A 21,423-nucleotide genomic window follows, 5' to 3' on the forward strand; every position below is an offset into this window, starting at 1 on the left:
ATGTATGTTATGTAATACACATGCATTTGTATGATGGTGGCAGTGGTGGTGGAGAATTGTCTTCTACTTTGACTCTCTATATGCATTTAATGATTCATTAAACATTTTATAATTCTCTCAAGAAAAATATTCTTTTTATTCATCAGGTTACTGATTACTATTCATATTTCAAAATGCAAAAACATCCTGAAAATATCTATTAGCTTGCAAAATATAGTCCTTAAAACTGAAAATGGCAAGTGTCCATTCCTCTGAAATGTTACCAGTTGTAAAGGCAAATATCTGCCTGTTTAATGTACAAATTATCAATCTCTCTCTCTCTCTCTCTCTCTCTCTCTCTCTGACTCTCTCTCGCTCTTTCTCTGCATGTGTATATACAGTCATAGGCTGCATAATGAGATTTCAGTCAATGATGGACCGCATATACAATGGTGGTTCCATAAGATTATAATGGAGCTAGAAATCCCTATCACCTAGTGACATTGTAGTCATCCTAATGTCCTAGTGCAATGCATTACTAGTGGGTATGTGGTGATGATGGTGCAGATAAATCTACTGTGCTGCCAGTCATAAAAATAAGAAACTTTCAAGTAAGAAAAACACTTTTATCTCAGTTTTACAGATGAAGAACTTGAGTCCTTGACAGGTCAAGAAATTTACCCAAGAAAACACAGCCACTAGTTTTCAAAGCCTGAAGACCAAAGATCACATAGGTAGTTGTTTCAAAGCCTAAAGACCATATAATTGGCCAGGGGACCAAGGCAGGTGACCTCCAAGGTTTCATGTAGCTATATTTTTCTATGGTTTTAAGTGTTTAATCTGCAAAAAAATATTATTATATAAGTGTTTTTAATCCAAGTAACACACTATGACTAGTAACCAAAAGGAAATTAGGTAGAAATTGTTTCTGAGTGTGGAACATTGTTTCCTTCGATTAGAAAAAAAAGTTTTGTAAATTATTTTAATACATACATAGTTTTATATATAGTTATCTATAATTTTATGTATGTAGTTACATATATTCTTCATATATATATACACATACATATCACACACACACACAGACGGACATAGCATGTTTACTATATCTTTGGAGAGATGTTATTTTATGATCATAATATCAATTTCCCCTCTGTCTTTCCCATCACGTGACTTTAGGTAAAGAGTAAATTCTTTGTCATTAAAAGTGGGGTATACCGGGTGTGGGATCTTTAACGAAGTAAAAGAAATTTTAATGATTATCTAGAACAACTATTGTAATAGGTGAGGATACTGAGATTCAGAGAGATGAAGTATATAGTTTCTATAGATCAATCAAGATGACAAAGTAGTTTCCTATAATTATGGTAGTCATTACATACAAAATGCTAAAAAAGGTGCTTAGCTACGTATTAGACATTTGATAAGCATTAACCCTAGTAATATTAGTAGTCATGATAATGGCAGTAGTAATAATAATGAAAGCAATAGTATTAGTGGTATTATTATTATTACATTGTGATAAATGCTACATTTATTAAATAAAAATACTTCACAGAAAATTTGATAATAGATACAATATTATACCTACCATGTCTAAGGACTTTTTAAAAAACAATAGATATGAATTATAAATACAGACCTGATGGGTCTATAAAAAGTCAGTGAACAGAAGTCAAAATAAATAGATCCCTAAAAGTTAGAAGCCAATTTTACCATATGTAGTGGATTTTCATAAGCCAATTTAAGAGTCTTATTATATTTAACATACAATTTTTTTGGATGTTTGGTATTAAGGAACTCTCTACTAAAGAAATGTGAGTTATGACTGTTAATCATAATATCATATTTTGTATACCAAATATCAGAAATATATCAATTTCTCCAAACATTAAAAAGATGGTTTAGTCTTTGCTTTGTAGTATTTCATGAATTTGACAAGATAAGCAAAACGGGCTTAATTCTTTTTAAGTGCAAAGACTAAATCTCCATTTTGAATGAAACCAATGATTCCTAGGCCCTAAGGAAAATATATAGTATGTTTTCCATTTTATAAAATAAATTTCAGAGTATAATATGCTACTTTCAATTAGTATAAAGTTAGTAGATTTCATGCAACTGTAGTCATCTTTCTTTGTTCAGGTAGTTATATATGGATTATGGATTTTCACACCTTTTCTTTGCCTGTCTTTTCCACTCTCTTTGCTAATTTTAGGCTTTGTGACCCCCTACACAGAAGAGTAAACAGGGAAGGGAAAGAAGTTGAAATTCATAAATGTCATGTTTATGGCTGTTTAGTATTTTATGATAAATATAGGGAAGATGTGGAAATTATTGACTAAAGTGAAGTTTTTAATTCTCTGTGGTTTTGATATGAACTATTCTCATTTATTCGTTAATCAAGTGGCTACTCACAGTTGGAAAGTTAATCCTATTTGTGAACAATTCTAAATATCTCCATTCCTTCCCTTTTGTCTTCATCCCTATTTCCGCTACTCTAATTCAGTCCTCCTCACCACTGCCTGGATGACAGCAATCTCCTTTTGCACAGTTTTCTTTTTCTCTAGTTTTATATGCACTCCCCCAATCTATTCCCAACATGGTGGTGATTGAACCAATTGAAATCAAATCAGATCATTCCACTGCGTATCTTTTAATATTTCACATCACCTACAGGATAAAGTCCAAGCTTTCACATGATTAAAATTGTCCTTCATAATGCAGCTTCCACTCCCAACTTTCTCCATCATCTCCCACTATTCACTTCAAAAACCTCAACGACATTATAATAAATTGTATTTAGTTATCCATGTATGAAGTTTCTTGTCCCCAAGCCTTTGCTAACTGATACCTCTGTCTAGCTTGCCCAAATCACTTAGGTTTTCTCATATATACACACACACACACACACACACACACACACATACATATATATATATATTTGCCTCCTGATCTCAAGATGCAGATTCAGGTGTCAGTATCAGGAAGTATTCCTTAACTACCGTCAACAAACTAAACTAACTACTCACTCTCTGTATAATCATATTGACTGGACATGGCTGCTTTTGCCACTTTGTGTTAAAAGTAAACGATTGCACTAGCTCTCTAAAACATAATCCTTCCAAAACAGAGACTGCTTTGTATTCGTGTTATAATCCCATAATCTAACACTGTGCCTGGCAAAGGGTATGCATTCCATGTATAAGGAATTGTTAGATTATTTATATTCAGGTGAACTTTATGAAATTGTGAGATAACAATAAATATTCATGTTTCCAAATCTGCAGCTGGCCCAAAGTGCAGACATAATTCATTTTCTTTTAGTATAAAGGGCGATGTTTTGGTTTATACACAGTACTTAATTCTTAGCTTATCATTTGTTTTCGGCAATTCCAAGATATCTCAGAGAATATTTCTATTAGTATTGAAAATACCTCCAGCATAATATTCACTCTGTAATTGAACTTGTAAAACTTACTTCTGCTTTGAAGCTCAACTGCAAGTTGTCTTTCAAGGTTTTCTCTAATTTCTCTCTCTCTATAAAGCTCCAGTCGTAGCTCCTTCTTTTCTTGTTGAATCTGCTTCTCCTGGATGCGAGCATTATCCAAAGCCACTTTCAGTAGACCCTGTCAAGGTACAGGAAATGACATGCAGTTCATCTTATCTGTTTTAATTTATCAAATATAAAATAATATATGTAGGTGCTAATGTCTTGTATTACATTTATTTTGTTTATAGAAATATTGTTGACCTGAATGTTGGTCAACAGAGTCTCCACGGAGGACAGACTATCAGCAAAAATGAATGGTCCAGGGAATCCAGCGGGCAATGCCTGCCCAGGAGTCAGCTGTATCTTGTCCAAGGGTGACTTCATTATTGGAATTTGTACTGGTACCTCTTCTGCAAAAACAAAATTAATATCAGAAGGTTCACAGATTAAGAGCTCAAAAGTCTCACTATGCCACCTCTACCAAGCATCTATAAAGATTTTGTTTCTAAAACTAAATGACTGACATTCTCATGATGAGAAGTCATATTTATTCTCCAGCTGCCTCTAATTTCAAAAAATAAATATTTCGGTAAAGAACTTGTGAAACTGAAACAATGCTTATGGCTAAAGAGGTATAAAATCTGCAGAAAAAAATTTAAGATACATACAATTGACATATGTGTTTATAAATATCTATAAGTTAAATACTCAGATCACTTCCTGGAACAACATAAGCAACATTTTATTTTTTCTTCTCTAAATCTATTAATCTGTCAATCAATTTATTTATCTTGATTATTTTAACAGCTTTAATGAAGCATAATTTACATAAAATAAAATTCACCTATTTTAAGTATACACTTCATTTTTAGTAAATTTCTAGAGTTGTCTAATCATCACCACAAATCTATTTTAGAACATCTTAATTTCCCCTATAAAGACTCCTCATGTCCATTTACAATTAATCTTCTTTCACCTCAGCCCCTAGAAACCATTAATCTGCTTTATCTCCAAAGGTTTGCCTTTTCTGAATGTTTCATGTAAATAGAATCCTACAATACATGGTTTTTTGTGTCTGACTTCTTTCTCTTAGCATGTTTTTTAAGCTTATCCATGTTGTGGCAGGTATCGGTGGTTTATTTTTATTGCTGAATAGTATTTCACTTCATGAATGTACTAGCTTGCATTTAAACATTTTCTAGTTGATGACTATTTGGATTGTTTCCACTGTTACTTTTTTTTTTTTTTTTAAATACTTTAAGTTCTAGGGTACATGTGCATAACATGCAGGTTTGTTACATATGTATACATGTGCCATGTTGGTGTGCTGCACCCATTAACTCATCATTTACATTAGGCATATCTCCTAATGCTATCCCTCCCCACTCCCCCTTCCCCACAATAGGCCCCAATGTGTGATGTTCCCCTTCCTGTGTCCAAGTGATCTCATTGTTCATTTCCCACCTATGAGTGAGAACATGTGGTGTTTGGTTTTCTGTTCTTGCGATAGTTTGCTGAGAATGATGGTTTCCAGCTGCATCCATGTCCCTACAAAGGACACGAATTCATCCTTTTTTATGGCTGCATAGTATTCCATGGTGTATATGTGCCACATTTTCTTAATCCAGTCTGTCACTGATGGACATTTGGGTTGATTCCAAGTCTTTGCTATTGTGAATAGTGCCACAATAAACATACGTGTGCATGTGTCTTTATAGCAGCATGATTTATAATCCTTGGGGTATATACCCAGTAATGGGATGGCTAAGTCAAATGGTATTTCTAGTTCTAGATCCTTGAGGAATCGCCATACTGTTTTCCACAATGGTTGAACTAGTTTACAGTCCCACCAACAGTGTAAGAGTGTTCCTATTTCTCCACATCCTCTCCAGCACCTATTGTCCAGTGTTACTTTTTATTTCATGGAATATCCCTTATCAGAAAATAACATGTATGACATAAAATCACAAGTTACACATATTCTCCTCTTTTATTTTTATGCTGTATTCTTCAATAGTCTCATTACTCAATAAAGAGCTATGAATAGAATTTTTGTTTATAAATATGTTTTATATTTGCTTCAAACAGATATACCTAATTATAAAGGGAATCCCCTCCTACTTTGAGAACCCTGAACACTTGGTTATTCTGGCTGACAATCTTTCATATGACCTGTATGAATTAGATAAATTGTCTTCTGTAAATGCATATGTAAAAAGAAACTGCCACTGAAAGGTAATCTTGGGATGTTAACGAAACAAATTCAGTTACTCTTAATTGGGTTCATCAGCAGTGAATCATAGCACCTCACACAGTTACGCTGCTCACTGGAGTATCTTAGTTTCATCAAGAGAGCACAGGCAAAGTTTAAAAAATATGCATCTCTCTGGTCAGAAAAAAAATTCAGTGACTCCATATATTCTAATGAGACTCGCTCAACAAAAAAGACTTGGCTTAAATCTAGACATAACCAATTTCACATGGTTTGGAAATAACAACAAAAAAAGGTCTCTTGGTTCTGGTTCCTGTAGGTTTGGAATATGGATTTGTCATATATTAAGACTCCATTTTGCAATTGCAAGCAGCCTACATATGCAGTGTGCAGAGTCTTGAGCCCATTAATTTAACAGTTACCGTTTGCTGTGGAATTTCTCGTGTGGGAAGTTGTGCCATTCATTTGTGGGAAACTTCAGTGAGATTACTTAGTACTGTCTCTGAATAAAAGGCTCTTAGTATGTATCGCCTTTACATTTTTTATTTTTCCAAACCAACAGCAATTTTAAAAATGCTATATGGTTTTATTAGAGTCAACAGTTTCACACTGTTTGAATCCAAATATTAAAAAGAGCATTTGTTTATTGACCTTAAATAATTCAATAAAATGTATGAACTATATCATTAATTTTCTTTTTTTTTTAATTTATAAAGAACATAAATTTATTCTCTCACAATTCTTGAGGCTTGGAAGTCAAATATCAAGGCACTAGAATATGATGAGGAGCTTCTCACTGCATTCTCATGTGGCACAAGTCAGACACACAAGAGAGAGTGAACTCACTCTTGCGAGCTCTTTGTATAGCTTATTAATCCCTTCGTGAAGACGGAGCTCTCCTGACCTAAACACCTTTCATGAAGTCACAACTCTCAACATTGTTGCATTGGAGATAGTTTCCAATACCTTACCTGGTGCAGTGGCTCACGCCTATAATCCCAGCACTTTGGGAGGCCGAGGCAGGCAGATCACCTGAGGTCAGGAGTTCGAGACCAACCTGGCCAACATGGAGAAACCCCATCTCTATTAATTTTCTTTAGCACAGAAAGCTATGAGAATAACTTCCCAGAAATTATTTTTTAGTAAAGCTTTAAAAACAGTATTTTGTTCACAGATGCAAATGTTTTCTACAATTCACTTGTAGTTTATTTTCATACTCTAGTTATATAACTCTGACTATTTAAAATTAACCCTAAACTCTTACAAGACATTTGCCTCTCTACTTTTTTTTTTTGGTAAAGTCAGTGGTAGGTTTAGAAGAGTTAAACTATTCCAGAGAGAATCAGCACATTATCACCAATTCTGTCACCTTATTCAGCTACATGGTTTCATTTGAAGTATTATCTCATAAAAACAGTATTAAAACATGTCTTAGGCAGCAGCTCTAAGGTTTCTAAGGTACATTTCGCAACAATTAACCACAATGTTATGCTTCAATTGCATTATTTGATGTCTATATTTAAGTACTATTTTTTCCTTCTCCACATGAATGCATTAAGTGGATGGAATTACTTTATAATGATGATATATCAATATTTATAACAGCTGGAAAGGTTCTGTACTTTTATACTGATGTTTATAAATCTTCAAGTATTAATTTATGTAGCCTGGAAAAGCTACTATTATAAAATGAAGTGCTACAAAGTTATAACATTAACTTCCTGCTGATTCAGAGACAATATAATCATTTCCCTGAATAAATATTTTGTGTCAAGGACAGAGCTCTTAAAATAATGGATTCATTGTTACATATCACCTACACATATGTATAACCTCAGTGGTGAGACTCTGAGGGTTACTTTACAAACAAGATAGCTGAAAAGGAAAGCAATACATTTAGTATGCACAAAACAAAATTATAACTACATTAAATTTGTTAGAAGTCTTCTATTTGAAGATGAAAAAAAATGCCATTAAATTGGCTGAAAGGAAAATTACTATTGACGATGAACACAGGTTGCATGGTCTATGGTTTATAATGTTGCTGTACAGTAAATTGGAGTTTCCAAATAGTATTACTCTTCTTTAAAGAGATAGACACAGCTGAATTAGGTGTTGCTTGCTGCAGTGAGGATCAAACACAAAAAGAATCATATTTCATCAGACCTAGTCAACACCAGGAAAATAAATAGAAATATAAGAGGTATGCAGGCAATGATTCATTTTGATAATCTGGCCCAAGAGAGACACATAGAGACAGCACACGGATCTAAGCTTCTATCAAAAGACAAATAGGACACAGAGGGTGGGAACTGGGATGACAGTGTAGCAGAGGTCACATCAATTTTCAGCAGCAGTTTTAACATGGATGAGATAACCCTGGACTCTATTTGGCCCATTGTTCATATCCTACCTGTCTCACAAGCAATAAATTTCCTAGTCCTAGAAAAAGGGCCATAAAGAAGAAGGATTCTACTTATGACTTCTTATGATTAAGTTTCTGTGCTAACCAAACATGCTTTTCAGACCAAGGTCACATTGCATGTTAAGGTCCATAACAGCCCAAAAGTAGTGGAAGTGTATTACGTTTTAGCGTATGCAAGAGGAAACTTTCAAACTATTCATCGGATTTTTTTTTCCTATTTAACTCATTTGCTACAAAAATGAATGGTAAATGAATTGGAAATCAATTTCAATCTTGTAATATATTTTTACATCTGAACAGCATCCGAATTCTTTTCAGAAAGTAAATAGGTGCACTGTCATGCAGGAATTTAGTAGATAGGGTTGAAAAATCCTAATTGGCAATAAAATTTTAAATGGGCAAGTACTAGAAGCATAGGCCATTGGTTAAATAAGAGCATCTCTTACTAAACACAGGAAAAAGGATTTTGATTTTTTTGATTTAAAAAGCTGGTATTCAAAATGTAAATAGTAAAAGCTTTATCAGTACATAGAACATAATAGTATAAACTACAAAGTAAAGATAGGAGAACTGCTATTTAGTCAAGGACATGAGCGACCTCTCCAGTTATTAAAGCAAGGTGGAAACCACTTTTATTAAGCCTGTTTGCTAAACCTGCCATACATACTTTGTAATAGCGATTGGGTATCCACTTAGAGAATAAGTTCTTCATTTTAATGTATTTCTTAGAGTCCAGATGAATAGATAAAAAAGTTGATGAGAACTTTTGTAGGAAAAAAAGATAAACATATAGTGAATACTCAAAATAGAAAAATCACCCAGAAAATTAAGTCCAGGCTGCTAGAGGCTCTCTACATGACTCTAGTGCTTATTTTCCCATTTTTCATGGAGTGTCTCTCCTCTGAGCTTTAAGGATTGTGATACAGGAATATAAACTTAACACAGCTGACTACGCCAGCCGTAGAAAAATGTAGCTCCCTACCAGGTCATCAGTTTTATTCGTTATCAAGTAAATTATACTTTATTATTTTTTTTGAGAACTTTTGCCTAAATACAGCTGTCCCAAGTGACTCTTTTTTTTTTTTTGGCAATGTCATTATTATTACATTCAGGACAAGTGAGACACCTGTTTCCCTCTCACAAACTGAGGAACGATTACAACAATAAAATGACCAACTGCTGTGTAATGTGACCTGCGTGAATATAAGGAAGTGTACATAGTTTCAATGACTCCTCAAGCATTGCCATCATCAAATGTGGAAAAGAAAAGCTTGATCCCCAAATTGTTGTATTTCTTTTTTTTTTTTTTTTTTTTTTTTGAGACGGAGTCTCGCTGTGTCTCCCAGGCTGGAGTGCAGTGGCCGGATCTCAGCTCACTGCAAGCTCCGCCTCCCGGGTTCACGCCATTCTCCCGCCTCAGCCTCCCAAGTAGCTGAGACTACAGGCGCCCGCCACCTCGCCCGGCTAGTTTTTTGTATTTTTAGTAGAGATGGGGTTTCACCATGTTAGCCAGGATAGTCTCGATCTCGTGACCTCGTGATCCACCCGCCTCGGCCTCCCAAAGTGCTGGGATTACAGGCTTGAGCCACCGCGCCCGGCCTGTTGTATTTCTTTAAGGAGATGAAATAAAAATAATACAGATAAATGAAAACAGAAAGCTAATAGCAAAGGAATGAAGATGTATCAGCCTGAGAAAGTGACACAGATACTCTAAAACCAATTATGCCCATTTGCTGTGGATCCTTAGATTAGCAATTTCACATAACAGGCTCCTTTATAAATCATGTATTAGAATTCAATCATCTTTCAGACAAAATACTATTCCAATAACAAATATTATGTTCAATGAAAGGTTTGGAAGAAGTATGATACCCTGTTCTTGTCATTAAGGAGTGGATACGTTAGTTAGGAAAACAGTGGACGCTTAAGCTTGAATCATGTTCATGTGGCATAGATTGTTATTTGCCTCTGGGAGTTCAAAGGAGAGGTCACTGTAGTTTGGAATGAACCCTTAATAATCTATTCACTCTCTAGCTGAAAGGCATTCCCACTGTCCTTCGACTAAAGCCCCACAGAACTTCCACGTGATATTAGGTGTTCTAACAAGAAAAACTTCCTTGCTCAAATTAGTGTTGAGAAAACTGGCCTAAACAATATTTAACAATTTTCCTTAAAGCTAGGATTGCTAGATCCATTACAGGGTGCTCAGTGGAATTTGAATTTCAGATAAACAGCAAATCATTGTTTAATATAATTATGTCCAAAATATTCCATGGGACATCTTTAGACTAAAAATTGATTTCTCATTTATCTGAAACTCGTATTTCACAGGGCACAGTTTTCCTTTATTTTTAACTTGTTAAATCTTTTAAAGCAGAACATCTCAGACTCCATTTCACACATCACCGCTAAAGAATATACTCTTGTAACCAAATACCGTGTCCCAAAATCCTATGGAAATAATTTTTTAAATAAATAAAATGCTAATACTAAATATTAACAAATGTTATATGTCAAGATAGGAAGCAGGAGCATAACGAAGAGCAAAATACACTGGAGCCTGATTGCTTGGGTTTGAATCTCTGCTATGTGATTTGTAGGACCCTGGGAAAGTTGCTTAACCTTTCTATGCCTCAGTTTCTTTATCTGTAAAGTTAGGATAATACACCTACCTCTTACGGCTGTTATAAATATTAATGAACTACTATTAGCAAAATTGATAGAATAATTTCTGACCTAAAGTAAATCCAATATAATTGTTTATTAAATAACTTAAATGGTAGTTGAAAATTTACAGAAGTGGAAGAGGGGTATATGGTCATATATTTGACAAACTAAGCATCTATTAACACCTCATGAAACACAATGTTTGGAAATATCCTTCTCTAGGTAAAAATTGGATGAGCACAGCTTCACCTTAAATTAGCCCACTTTTACTTTCCAAGTCATTAAAGGCCTGAAGACACAAGTCAGTGGTTTTTAACCAGGAACAATTTTGTTGCCCAGAGCACATATGGCAATATCTAGAGAAATGTTTGATTGCCAAGACTACATACTGCTGACTTCTAGTGGTAGAGGCCGGTGATGCTGCAAAACGCCCCATAAAGCATAGGAAAGCCCTTCACCCCCGACTTCCGCTAGATTCCCAACAAAGAATTATCTGGCCAAATGTCAATACTGGTTGGGAAGCACTGTTCTTTCCTATTTTTCATATAGGAAAATCTCAATGAAAGGACAGTTAACTAGATTTCCCCTTCTACAGGTTGAGGATCCCTTATTGGAAAATCTAAAGTCTGAAATGCTTCAAATTCAAAACTTTTTGAGCTCAGACATTAAGCCACAAGTGGAGTAATACACACCTGACATAATGTGACAGATCACAGTCAAAATACAATAAAAACTTTGTTTCATGCACAAAGTTATTAAAAACATTTTATAAAACTACCTTCAGGCTAAGTTTATAAGGTGTATATGAAAAGTAAATTAAGTTCATCTTTAGACCTGAGTCCTATCCACAACATATTTAATTATGTATATGCAAATATTGCAAAATCTGAAATACCCAAAATGAAAAATGATATGACTTGGACCTGTGTCACCACACAAATCTCATGTCCAAAATCCTCAGTGTTGGAGATGAGGCCTGGTGTGAGGTGATTGGATTGTGGGAGTGGAGTTCTCATGAATGAGAACTATGGTGCTGTTCTCAAGATAGTGAGTGAGTGACGTCTCATGAGATCTGGTTATTTAAAAGCGTATGACACCTCCCCATCTATCTCTTCCTCCTGCTCTGGTCATATAAGACATGCTTACTTCCCCTTTGCCTTCTACCATGATTGAAAGTTCCCTGAGGCCTCCCCAGAAGTCAAGCAGATACCAGCATCCTGATTCCTGTACAGCCTGTGAAACTGTGAGCCAATTAAACCTGTTTTCTTTATAAGTTACCCAGTCTCAAGTATTTCTTCATAGCAGTGCAAGAACAGACTAATACAGAAAATTGGTACCAGAAGCGGGGTATTGCTATAAAGATACCTAAAAATGTGGAAGCAGCTTTGGAACTGGATAACAGGAAGAGATTGGAGGAATGCAGAGGGTCAGAAGAAGACAGGAAGATGAGGGAAGGTTTGGAACTTCCTAGAGACTTTTTAAGTTGTTGTGACTAAATGCTTATAGATATACAGACAATGAAGCCCAGACTGAGGAGGTCTCAGATGGAAATGACAAACTTATGGGAAACTGGAGGAAAGGTCACTTGTGCTATGCTTTAGCAAAGAGCCTTGCTATATTGTGCCCCTGCTCTAGAGATCTGTGGAACTTTGAACTTGAGAGTGATGATTTAGTGTATTTGCCAGAAGAAATTTCTAAGAAGCAAAGTGTTCAAGATGTAGCCTGGCTGCTTCTAACAGTGTATGCTTTTATGTGTGAGCAAACAAATGACCTGATACTGGAACTTACGTTTACAAGGGAAGCAGGGCATAAAAGTTTGGAAAATTTGCAGCCTGGTCATGTGGTAGGAAAAAAGAAGCCCATTTTCTGGTGAGGAATTCAAGTGGGCTGAAGGAATTTGCATAAGTAAAGAGGAGCTAAATGTTAATAGCCAAGACAATAGGGAAAATGCCTCAAAGGCATTTCAGGGACCTTCCTGGCAACCCGTTCCATCTCAGGCCTTGAGGCCTAGGAGGGAAAAAATGATTTCATGGGCCAGGCCCAGGGCCACACAGCCCTGTGTAGTCTCAGAACACTGCTCCCTGCATCCCAGCCATTCCAGCTTCAGCCGTGGCTAAAAGGGACCCAGGTACAGCTTGGACTGATACTCCAGAGGAAGAAGCCATAAGCCTTGGCCGCTTCCATGTGGTGTTAAGCCTGCAGGAGCACAGAGTGCAAGAGTTGAGGCTTGGGAGCCTGTGCCTAAATTTTAGAGAATGTATGGAAAAGCCTGGTTCCCCAGGCAGAAGCCTATGGCAGGGGTGGAGCCCTCATGGAGAACCTCTATGAGTGCAGAATAGAGGGGAATATGGAGTTGTAGCCCCCACACAGAGTTCCCACTGGGGCACTGCCTAGTAGTGTATCTGTGAGAGAGGGCCACCATCCTCCAGAACCCAGAATTATGGATCTACCAACAGCCTGCACTATGAACCCGGAAAAGCCAAGACAATCAACACTAGCCCTTGAGAGCAATTGTAGGGGTTGAACCCTGCAAAGCCACAGGGGCAGATCTGCCCAAGGCCTTGGGAACCTATCTTTTGTACCAGTATGCCCTTGATCTGAGACATGAAGTCAAAGGATACGCTTTTGGAGCTTTAAGATTTAATGACTGCACTGCTAAGTTTCAGACTTGCACGGGGCCTGTAGCCCATATCTTCTGGACAATTTCTCCCTTTTGGAATGAGAGTATTTACCCAATGCCTATACCCTCATTGTTTTTTGGAAGTAACTAACTTGTTTTTGTTCTGTAGAGTCATAGGCAGAAGGGACTAGCCTTGTCTCAGATGAGACTTTGGACTGCAGACTTTGAGGTTACTGATGGAATTAGTTAAAACTTTGGGGTACTGTTGGGAAGGCATGATTTCATTTTGAAATGTGAGAAGGGCATGTGATTTGGCAGGGGTCAGGGCAGAATGATATGGTTTGGATCTGTGTCCTTACTCACATCTCATGTCAAATTGTCATCCCCAGTGTTGGAGATGCAGCCTGGTGGGAGGTGATTGGATCATTGAGAGAAAGTTCTCATGAATGGTCTAGCACCATCTCCTGATGCTGTTCTCATGATAGTGAGTGAGTCAGTTCTCATGAGATGTGGTTATTTAAACATGTGTGCCAAGACAGGCTTGCTTCTCCTTTGCTTTCCTCCATGATTGAAAGTTTCCTGAGGCCACCTCAGAAGCTGAGCAGATGCCAGTATCATATTTCCTGTACAGCCTGAAGAACCGTTATCCAATTAAACCTCTTTGCTTTATAAATTACTCAGTTTCTGGTGTTTCATTATAGCAATGAAAGAATGGACCAATAATGGAAACCTGTCTGGTCTGAAGCATTCCAGATAAGGAATATTCAAACTGTAGAGAATGTAAGAAGCTTAATAAGAAAAAAAAAGTCAAATAAAGATTTAGAACTAACAAAATGCTTTACAAGGTGTGTTTTAGAGTTTTTATGCATTTCATTTGAGATTGCTACCTGCATGAAATCTATACTGACCATCCTATTTAACACTGCAACCTGCACCCCTATTTCTACCCCCATTGAGATGATTTCTTTTGTTCTGTAAAATTTAGCACCATTTAATATACAGTATAATTATTTATTATTTTATTAAATATTTTATTCCAGTACAATTTAATCTTCTTGAGGACAGTGACTTTTGTCTGATTTTTATTTGCTCACTGCTGTCTCCTCAATATCTAGAATAGTCACTATTATGTGTCTATCTATAGCCTATGCAATGAATTGTATATGTAGACTGGTAATCTTAAAGCCCTGTAAGATTTCTAATCATCAAATTGATTCCACTATTTCTTTTTTATTCAAAAAGACAAGATTGTACATGAATATATAATTTATTTATTTATTTACAAATATGTGGTAGAATGAAAGAAGAATGGGGATAGAGGTAAAGAGTTTCTGGTCAACTCAGTCTTTCCAATAAAATAAATGATTACTATAATCTACAAGTATTGTGACAAATTGAAATTTTACAATTTTGAAAAATAGCTTGTATAGTTGTCACAGAATGTCTAGTGTAAATTTATTGAAATTGTCTACATAGCATAGTCCTCTGAGCAAAGAAATTTAAAACATAAAGCTTTCTGTCCCACACACAGTTTCCCATCATCTCTGAGATGATCTATTAATATATCAGAGATAAAGCAGAGCTGACTGGTTTTTTTGGAGTAACTATATATTTTATAGAGCCTAGAAATACAAAACTGCTGAGGGTCCAGAAAGAAACTAGAATTTAATCTAAAATCGGCAAAGACAAACAACAACTTCTGATATAAACAACCGAAAAGCACCACAGGCATGTATGTACAAGTCCCTTCTCCAGAAAACCAGCCTGGCTACCTCTGTGTAAAAGGCTGCACAAAAAAAGTAACATTTTATCAGTGCCGAGTAACACTGTAACATTCTGCATCATAAACTGGCAAACAAGAGGCAGGATTGGGAATGGGTATGGTAGAAAGAAAGTTGCTGTTTTAAAGTGATGTATTTGGGATAGATGGAGGAGGAGGGCACCCATTTCCATAAATTAGATGACCCTTCCAGGTGATAATGTTTTGTCACTCCGGCTCATTTGTAAAATGACTTTGTGCCTTCCCTCTGAAATCTGAGTATGCCAGCCATCGTGGTCCCTCAGTGGCAGCTTTCAACCTGACTGTGTCAAGTCAGCCATGTTGCCCATATTCCCCAGGATTCTAACATAGGTTTGCTTTTAGTCTTACTGGGGGCTCAGGCATCTGGCTGGCTGAAGAGGCTGCAAAGCAGATTTCTCACTTTGCTTCCCTGCCTGGAGACATCCAGTCTTTTTTTTTTTTTTTTTTTCAACCAAGAAAGAAACTTCTTTTCTTAACCTGGCACAGATCAGGAAGGGAAATTTACTGTTCTGATCTGGCAATTCAGGTGCCAAATTTAAAAATCATTGTTTTCATATTTGGTTAGTTAACTTATCTGAGTAGAGAGAGTCAATGGAAGGTAGAAGAGAGCAGGTTATTCATCCAGCACTTTAGAGCATAGTTCTCAAACTTTATCATGCATAAGAATGCACTGAAAGTCTTTTAAATACACATTCCTTGCTTCCAGAGTTTCTTACTCAGTAGGTATAGAGTAAAACCTGGCAATTTGAATTGTTAATAAGTGCCCGATTGATGCTAAAGTTGCTGGTGTGGGAATCACAATTCAAAAAACAACTGGGCTATATAAAGGTTATTTTTTGCTACATTTACAAGATTATAACATGATTTCCTATCACAATATATTTTTTAACTAGTTATTTTTCACATTTCAAAAAATCATTTCAAAAATGATACCTAATTTTAAGTATGTATCGCCAAAGCTTCAAGAAACTGAATAAAATTAAAGACATATATCAACCAGTCGGTTTTATAGATATAGAGGTTCTGAAAATCAATTTACACTACAGAAAAATATGTGTGAGGGGCCAATTTGTAGCATAGATTCAGGAAACAAAATAGTAAAAAAATGAGTCTATATAAATAAAAGGAAAATATTTTTCCAAGAATGAATTCTATGGACTATAATTAAATTGCATCCAAGAAAGGTATAAAGAATATATTTTAGAGGTTTGACATTAAAAATTAAAGATAATTCAAAATCAGAATGACATTACCACGTAAAACTTGGGAAAACAGTCTATATAACAAAGAATTCAGTTTGTCACCTCCTGTAAACTCTTTCATAAGGAACGTGCCCTTAGTTACACAGATTTGACATTTTTATCAATATGCTCACTCATAACTGTGCAATTATACCTGTTTGTAATCTATGCATATTCATATTTTCATGCTACCACAGTACTAGTGATAGACAATTCTGTTTTCATTAGCCATCTCCTTCCCTTGCTCATGCATACACACATGTATGTGCACATATCCCCACATCACTGAGAATATATACTGAGATTTCAGTCTTAGCTAAAATATGGAGGCACTGGGTTTGGTACAGTGGCACGAATCTGTAGTTCCAGCTACTCAGGATGCTGAGGTAGGAGGATCACTTGAGCCCAGGAGTTTGAGGCTGCAATGCATTATGATCATGCCTGCAAATAGCCACTGCACTCCAGCTTGGGCAATGTAGTGAGACTCCACCTCTGAAAAAACTTAAAAAAAACAATTGAGGCACTGAGGCATCACATGTTTTATACAAAAAATTAAGGGTTTTCCTAATAGATGAGTTTGATACCACAACTGCAACACTGTTATAAACCTAGCTAACTCAAAATGTCCCTAATTATTTATTTTAGAAAGTTGAATTTTATTTAAAATATATATTTAATTAATAAGGCAAAGCACTGCAATTTTCACATTTTTTTTTCTTATCCTGTGTAACATAGACATTAACATAATAAAAACTATTGCGGCCAGGCACCGTGGCTCAAGCCTGTAATCCCAGCACTTTGGGAGACTGAGGTGGGCAGATCACTTGAGGTCAGGAGTTCAAGACCAGCCTGGCCAACATGGTGAAGCCCCATTTCTAATAAAAATACAAAAATTATCCAGGCATGGTGGCAGGTGCCTGTAACCCCAGCTACTCGGGAAGCTGAGGCAGGAGAATCGCTTGAACCCGGACAACGAAGGTTGCAGTGTGTCGATATCACACCACAGCACTCCAGGATGGGAAACAGAGTGAGACTCCATCTCAAAAAACAAACAAATAAAGCTGTTGCTTCTCGCCTGAAAATTTCTTAAGTTTTATCAAAGAAGTTGGTATCTATTCGTAATGCTTAATTTAACAACCTTTACAAAAAGCACAATCCTAGTTTTAGATGCTGTCTATTGCTATGAAAAATTCCTACCATCTTATGGACACTCTTTTTTTGATAAAAATAATAATAAAATAATTCATAATCTATATCCAAAGAGGCAAGGATAGGTAAATGCCAGCACTAGAACACATTAATGTGCCATTTTGTTTTGTGTTTTAATGCTGCCTCTTCTTCATCTTCATTTCTAGTTTGTGGGGACTGATTCAACTTTACTTTCTTCTATTTCAATATTCTCAACTTAATGACTTTTATCAGAAACACTTTTGAGTACCTAGTTGTGCATTATATTGTGGTATACATCAAAGTGGTATAAATTGAAGAGTGTGGTAGTGATTTTCTCTAATAACTACTAGACAAAGAGTAATATTTTCCAAAAAATTTCAATTAATTAGAAACCTTTCAAAAATGTGTCATGCAGTTGAATGTAAATGATTATACAATGGTTAATCATCTGATACATCCCTTTCTGATTTAAACTTATTTCCTATGAGTCTGCCTTCTTCTTATAGCATGGTAAACATTACTGAATATCTCTGTGTGTTGGGATGCTACACAATGACTCTATATGTAGAATATAAAGATCTACCTCAGTGTGTGTAGGAAGTTTAAAGGAAAAAATTAAAATGCAAAACACTTAGCATGGTACTGAGCACATAGTTGGCCCTGAAAAAGATGAGCTACATCTGAAGCTATGCCAGCCTTCGAGATCTGGAATGTTCAAGAAAAAGAAGTGCACTGAATATACATTGATTCAGGGATTCACCCAATAAATTCTTCAAAAAAATTTACTCTGGTATTGAGTGAAGAATTTACGTTGTGTATCAAGAATGCATTAAGGTATTATAGCATTGTATTTTGTCTTCCTAATAACCAGACAAAAGAATAAACTTGTAATTCTGTAACTGAACTCTCTCAGATTATTTCTAAGGTAGTTTGAGCCTGAAGTCTTCAAACTACCTGAGTAGTCTGAATTGACGCCCCACCCTGCTTTGGCTCTCCCTTCATGGGCAGCACCCACTGTCTAACTAGTCCCAATGATTTGAGCCGGGTACCTCAGTTGGAAATGCAGAAATCACCTGCCTTCTGCACTGATCTCCCTTGGAGCTGCAGACAGGAGCTGTTCCTATTCGACCATCTTGTCAGCCACCGAGTCGCATTTTCCCCTCAATTTTAAGTTGTAAATTTATTCCCATGGAGACATGCAAGTGTAAGATAACTGTACTTTCTACTAAGCATATAGGAAAAGGGGGACAGTTTGGGGTCTGGCTGTTGGGAAGGTGTGGCCGCAAGACAGGCTGAGAAGATGCCAGTGGCAACAATGAAGGAAAATGACTTCCGTTTCAGAAAGTTGTTGGATCAGAGCCAAGAGTTCCAGGCTTTTGGAGGAACTGCTGCACCCCCAGTGTATGGTCAGCTTCTAGCTTTTTATTTGCTCCATAATGACAAGAATAACCCAAGATATCTTTGGTAAAGAATACCACCTGCTATAAAATCTGCAAATTCTGAACTTGCGAGAATTTGCTCAGCAGGAAAAAAATTCTGGCATAGAGATTTCCTTGGGATGTATACAACCCTCAATGCTTACCAGTAGCCTAAGATGTTCCAGTCAATTATGGAAGCACTTAGAGATACAACAAGGAGATGAGCCTTTGCCTTACCCTTTCAAGCATATATCTCAATAATGGCTGATGATTTTGCAGCCTTTGTTGGACGTCCTGTAGAAGAGTCTGTGAAAAGTACATTAAAACAAGAATGGCAAGCTGACCCCACCATAAGAATGGTTATGCCCAGAAAGCCAACTGCAAGGGCCCCAGATGTTTCTTTTAACAAGTTTATTCCCTTGCCAGAGTGAATTCCAGTTCACCCAATCTCCAGTGAATAGCAGTTATCCAGACGGACGGGTTATGTGGTTTTCCTTGATAACTGATTTATCACCCTGAGTTTAAGATCCACCTTCAGAATCCTGTATATTGACAAATATAGAAATGTAAAGTTTTAATTTTCAATTTGTTGCATAGATGAAGCACCTCAGCATTCCTTACCATGTGATAAAATACACATATAAAGTACAATGTTGTATGTACATTTTGTTCTTAAACATTATGTTGAATAGTTGTTGAAACAGTTCTCATTTTGTAATACTTAACAGTCTGGATGGAGTCTCTCATTGCTACAGCAGTTAGCTTGTTTTTTAGTGACTTGTGCAATAAGATTTCCTGTTTCTTGTGGAACAGTTGTTGTCAACTATCTCTTGTCTGCGCAGAGGCCCCAGCACACACCGCACTCTCATCTGTACCATTGTTGGATAGTTGTAATGATTCATTTGGAGTTTGAGGGCAGTATCTGTATTGCTAGGGATTATGATTTACCCTCTTTGGAGATTATGCTCTCTTTTCTCCCCAAATTCTGAGAGCCACTGATGTAAAAATACAGAAATATGTCTGAGAAACAAATAAACCATTTTTATACTAAACCAGTTTGCTAACTTTAGATGTTTTCCAATGCTGTGAGTACATCTATTGGTGGCAGTGGAGGGCTTGCACGGAAATGTGACTCATTTAAGATATTCATGAGAAGTATTAAGTTGTATTATCTCCTTTTATAAGATGGGAAAAGTTAAGTGTGGAATGCATTATATGGAGAAAGAAGCAATTAAGATATGTGATACACTTTGTACAACTATCCAATGGCCTACTGATTGCTTGTATTTATCCTCTGGGTCAAGTTCTGCCCTTTGCAGAAATACTAAATGAGTCTTTCATTCAGTGTGTGACACCCCTCTGAATATTTGAAGTTGCTGTTTTATATCTACAGGTTAAAACAGACTTTAGTTCATTTATTCTGCTTTAGTTCAATAAATATTTAAATGAAAAAAAGACAATATGAAAAATCTATCTTAATTTTTCCTGGCAAATTCGACCTTATTTTACTAATGTTAACATTTCTTTATTATTACTATTATTATTATTATTATTATACTTTAAGTTCTAGAGTACATGCGCACAACTTGCAGGTTTGTTACATATGTATACATGTGCCATGAAAATTACTTACTGTTGTTACAAATATTTACGGATCCGTATGGAATGGCAAATGTTGAAGCAAAGACACTACAGACATGTTTCACTTTTGCTAATAGCCCTAGTACTTGAGAATTTTTTTCTCATTTTTCTATCATAAGAACTTTAGTTTGAAAGAAGAATCTTAAGTGTTTACTGAATATAAAATTATGTCTATGCTGAGGCCGGGTTTATGCAGACAGTAAGAGTTTGATGGTTTTATTAGCCTGCAAATATAAATATATATTATATATATACTTATGTATGTAAAATAAATATTTATTAAACATCTTAAAATCTGTCAAAACTTGAAATGTAAAGAGAAACATAGTCAGTTCTCAACTTCCAGTGACATTTTAGATCACTATGATTTTCTCCTCTTTTCTTTCCCAATTGGATTCTATCCTTATACACGCAATAGTCGTCCCTTATCTGTGATTTCATTTTCCAAAGATTTCTGTTACTCCTAGTAAATGACAATCAGACAACAGGGGAGTACAGTACAATAAAATGTTTTGAGAGCAAGAGAGACCACATTCACATAATGTTTACACAGTATATTGGTATAGTTGTTCTATGTTTCTATCAGTTATTGTTGTCAATTTTTTACTATGCCTTATTTATAAATTAAACTTTAATACAGGTATGCATGTATAGAAAAAAAAACAATATGTGTAGGGTTCAGTACACTTCACTGTTGCAGGCATCTACCAGGGGTCGTGGAACGTATCCCCCACAAATAAGATGGGACTACTGTACTCA

General features: G+C 36.0%; 1 protein-coding gene and 1 pseudogene across 2 annotated transcripts in view; one reads left to right on the forward strand and one right to left on the reverse strand.

Moving 5' to 3' along the window:
• Positions 1-21,423, reverse strand: part of DACH2 (dachshund family transcription factor 2) — a 670,017-nt gene that overhangs the window by 18,213 nt on the left and 630,381 nt on the right. For both annotated transcript variants that reach the window (XM_025372281.1, XM_025372280.1), the window contains 2 exons: positions 3,731-3,879; positions 3,458-3,605 (listed from right to left, as the gene is read on the reverse strand). In XM_025372281.1, coding sequence (XP_025228066.1) covers positions 3,458-3,605; positions 3,731-3,879 — 297 coding nt within the window. The remainder of the gene's footprint in view (positions 1-3,457; positions 3,606-3,730; positions 3,880-21,423) is intronic.
• Positions 18,906-19,529, forward strand: LOC112615533 (annotated as a pseudogene).

The sequence above is a fragment of the Theropithecus gelada genome, chromosome X, assembly GCF_003255815.1.
Source record: "Theropithecus gelada isolate Dixy chromosome X, Tgel_1.0, whole genome shotgun sequence".
NCBI classification, from domain to species: domain Eukaryota; kingdom Metazoa; phylum Chordata; class Mammalia; order Primates; family Cercopithecidae; genus Theropithecus; species Theropithecus gelada.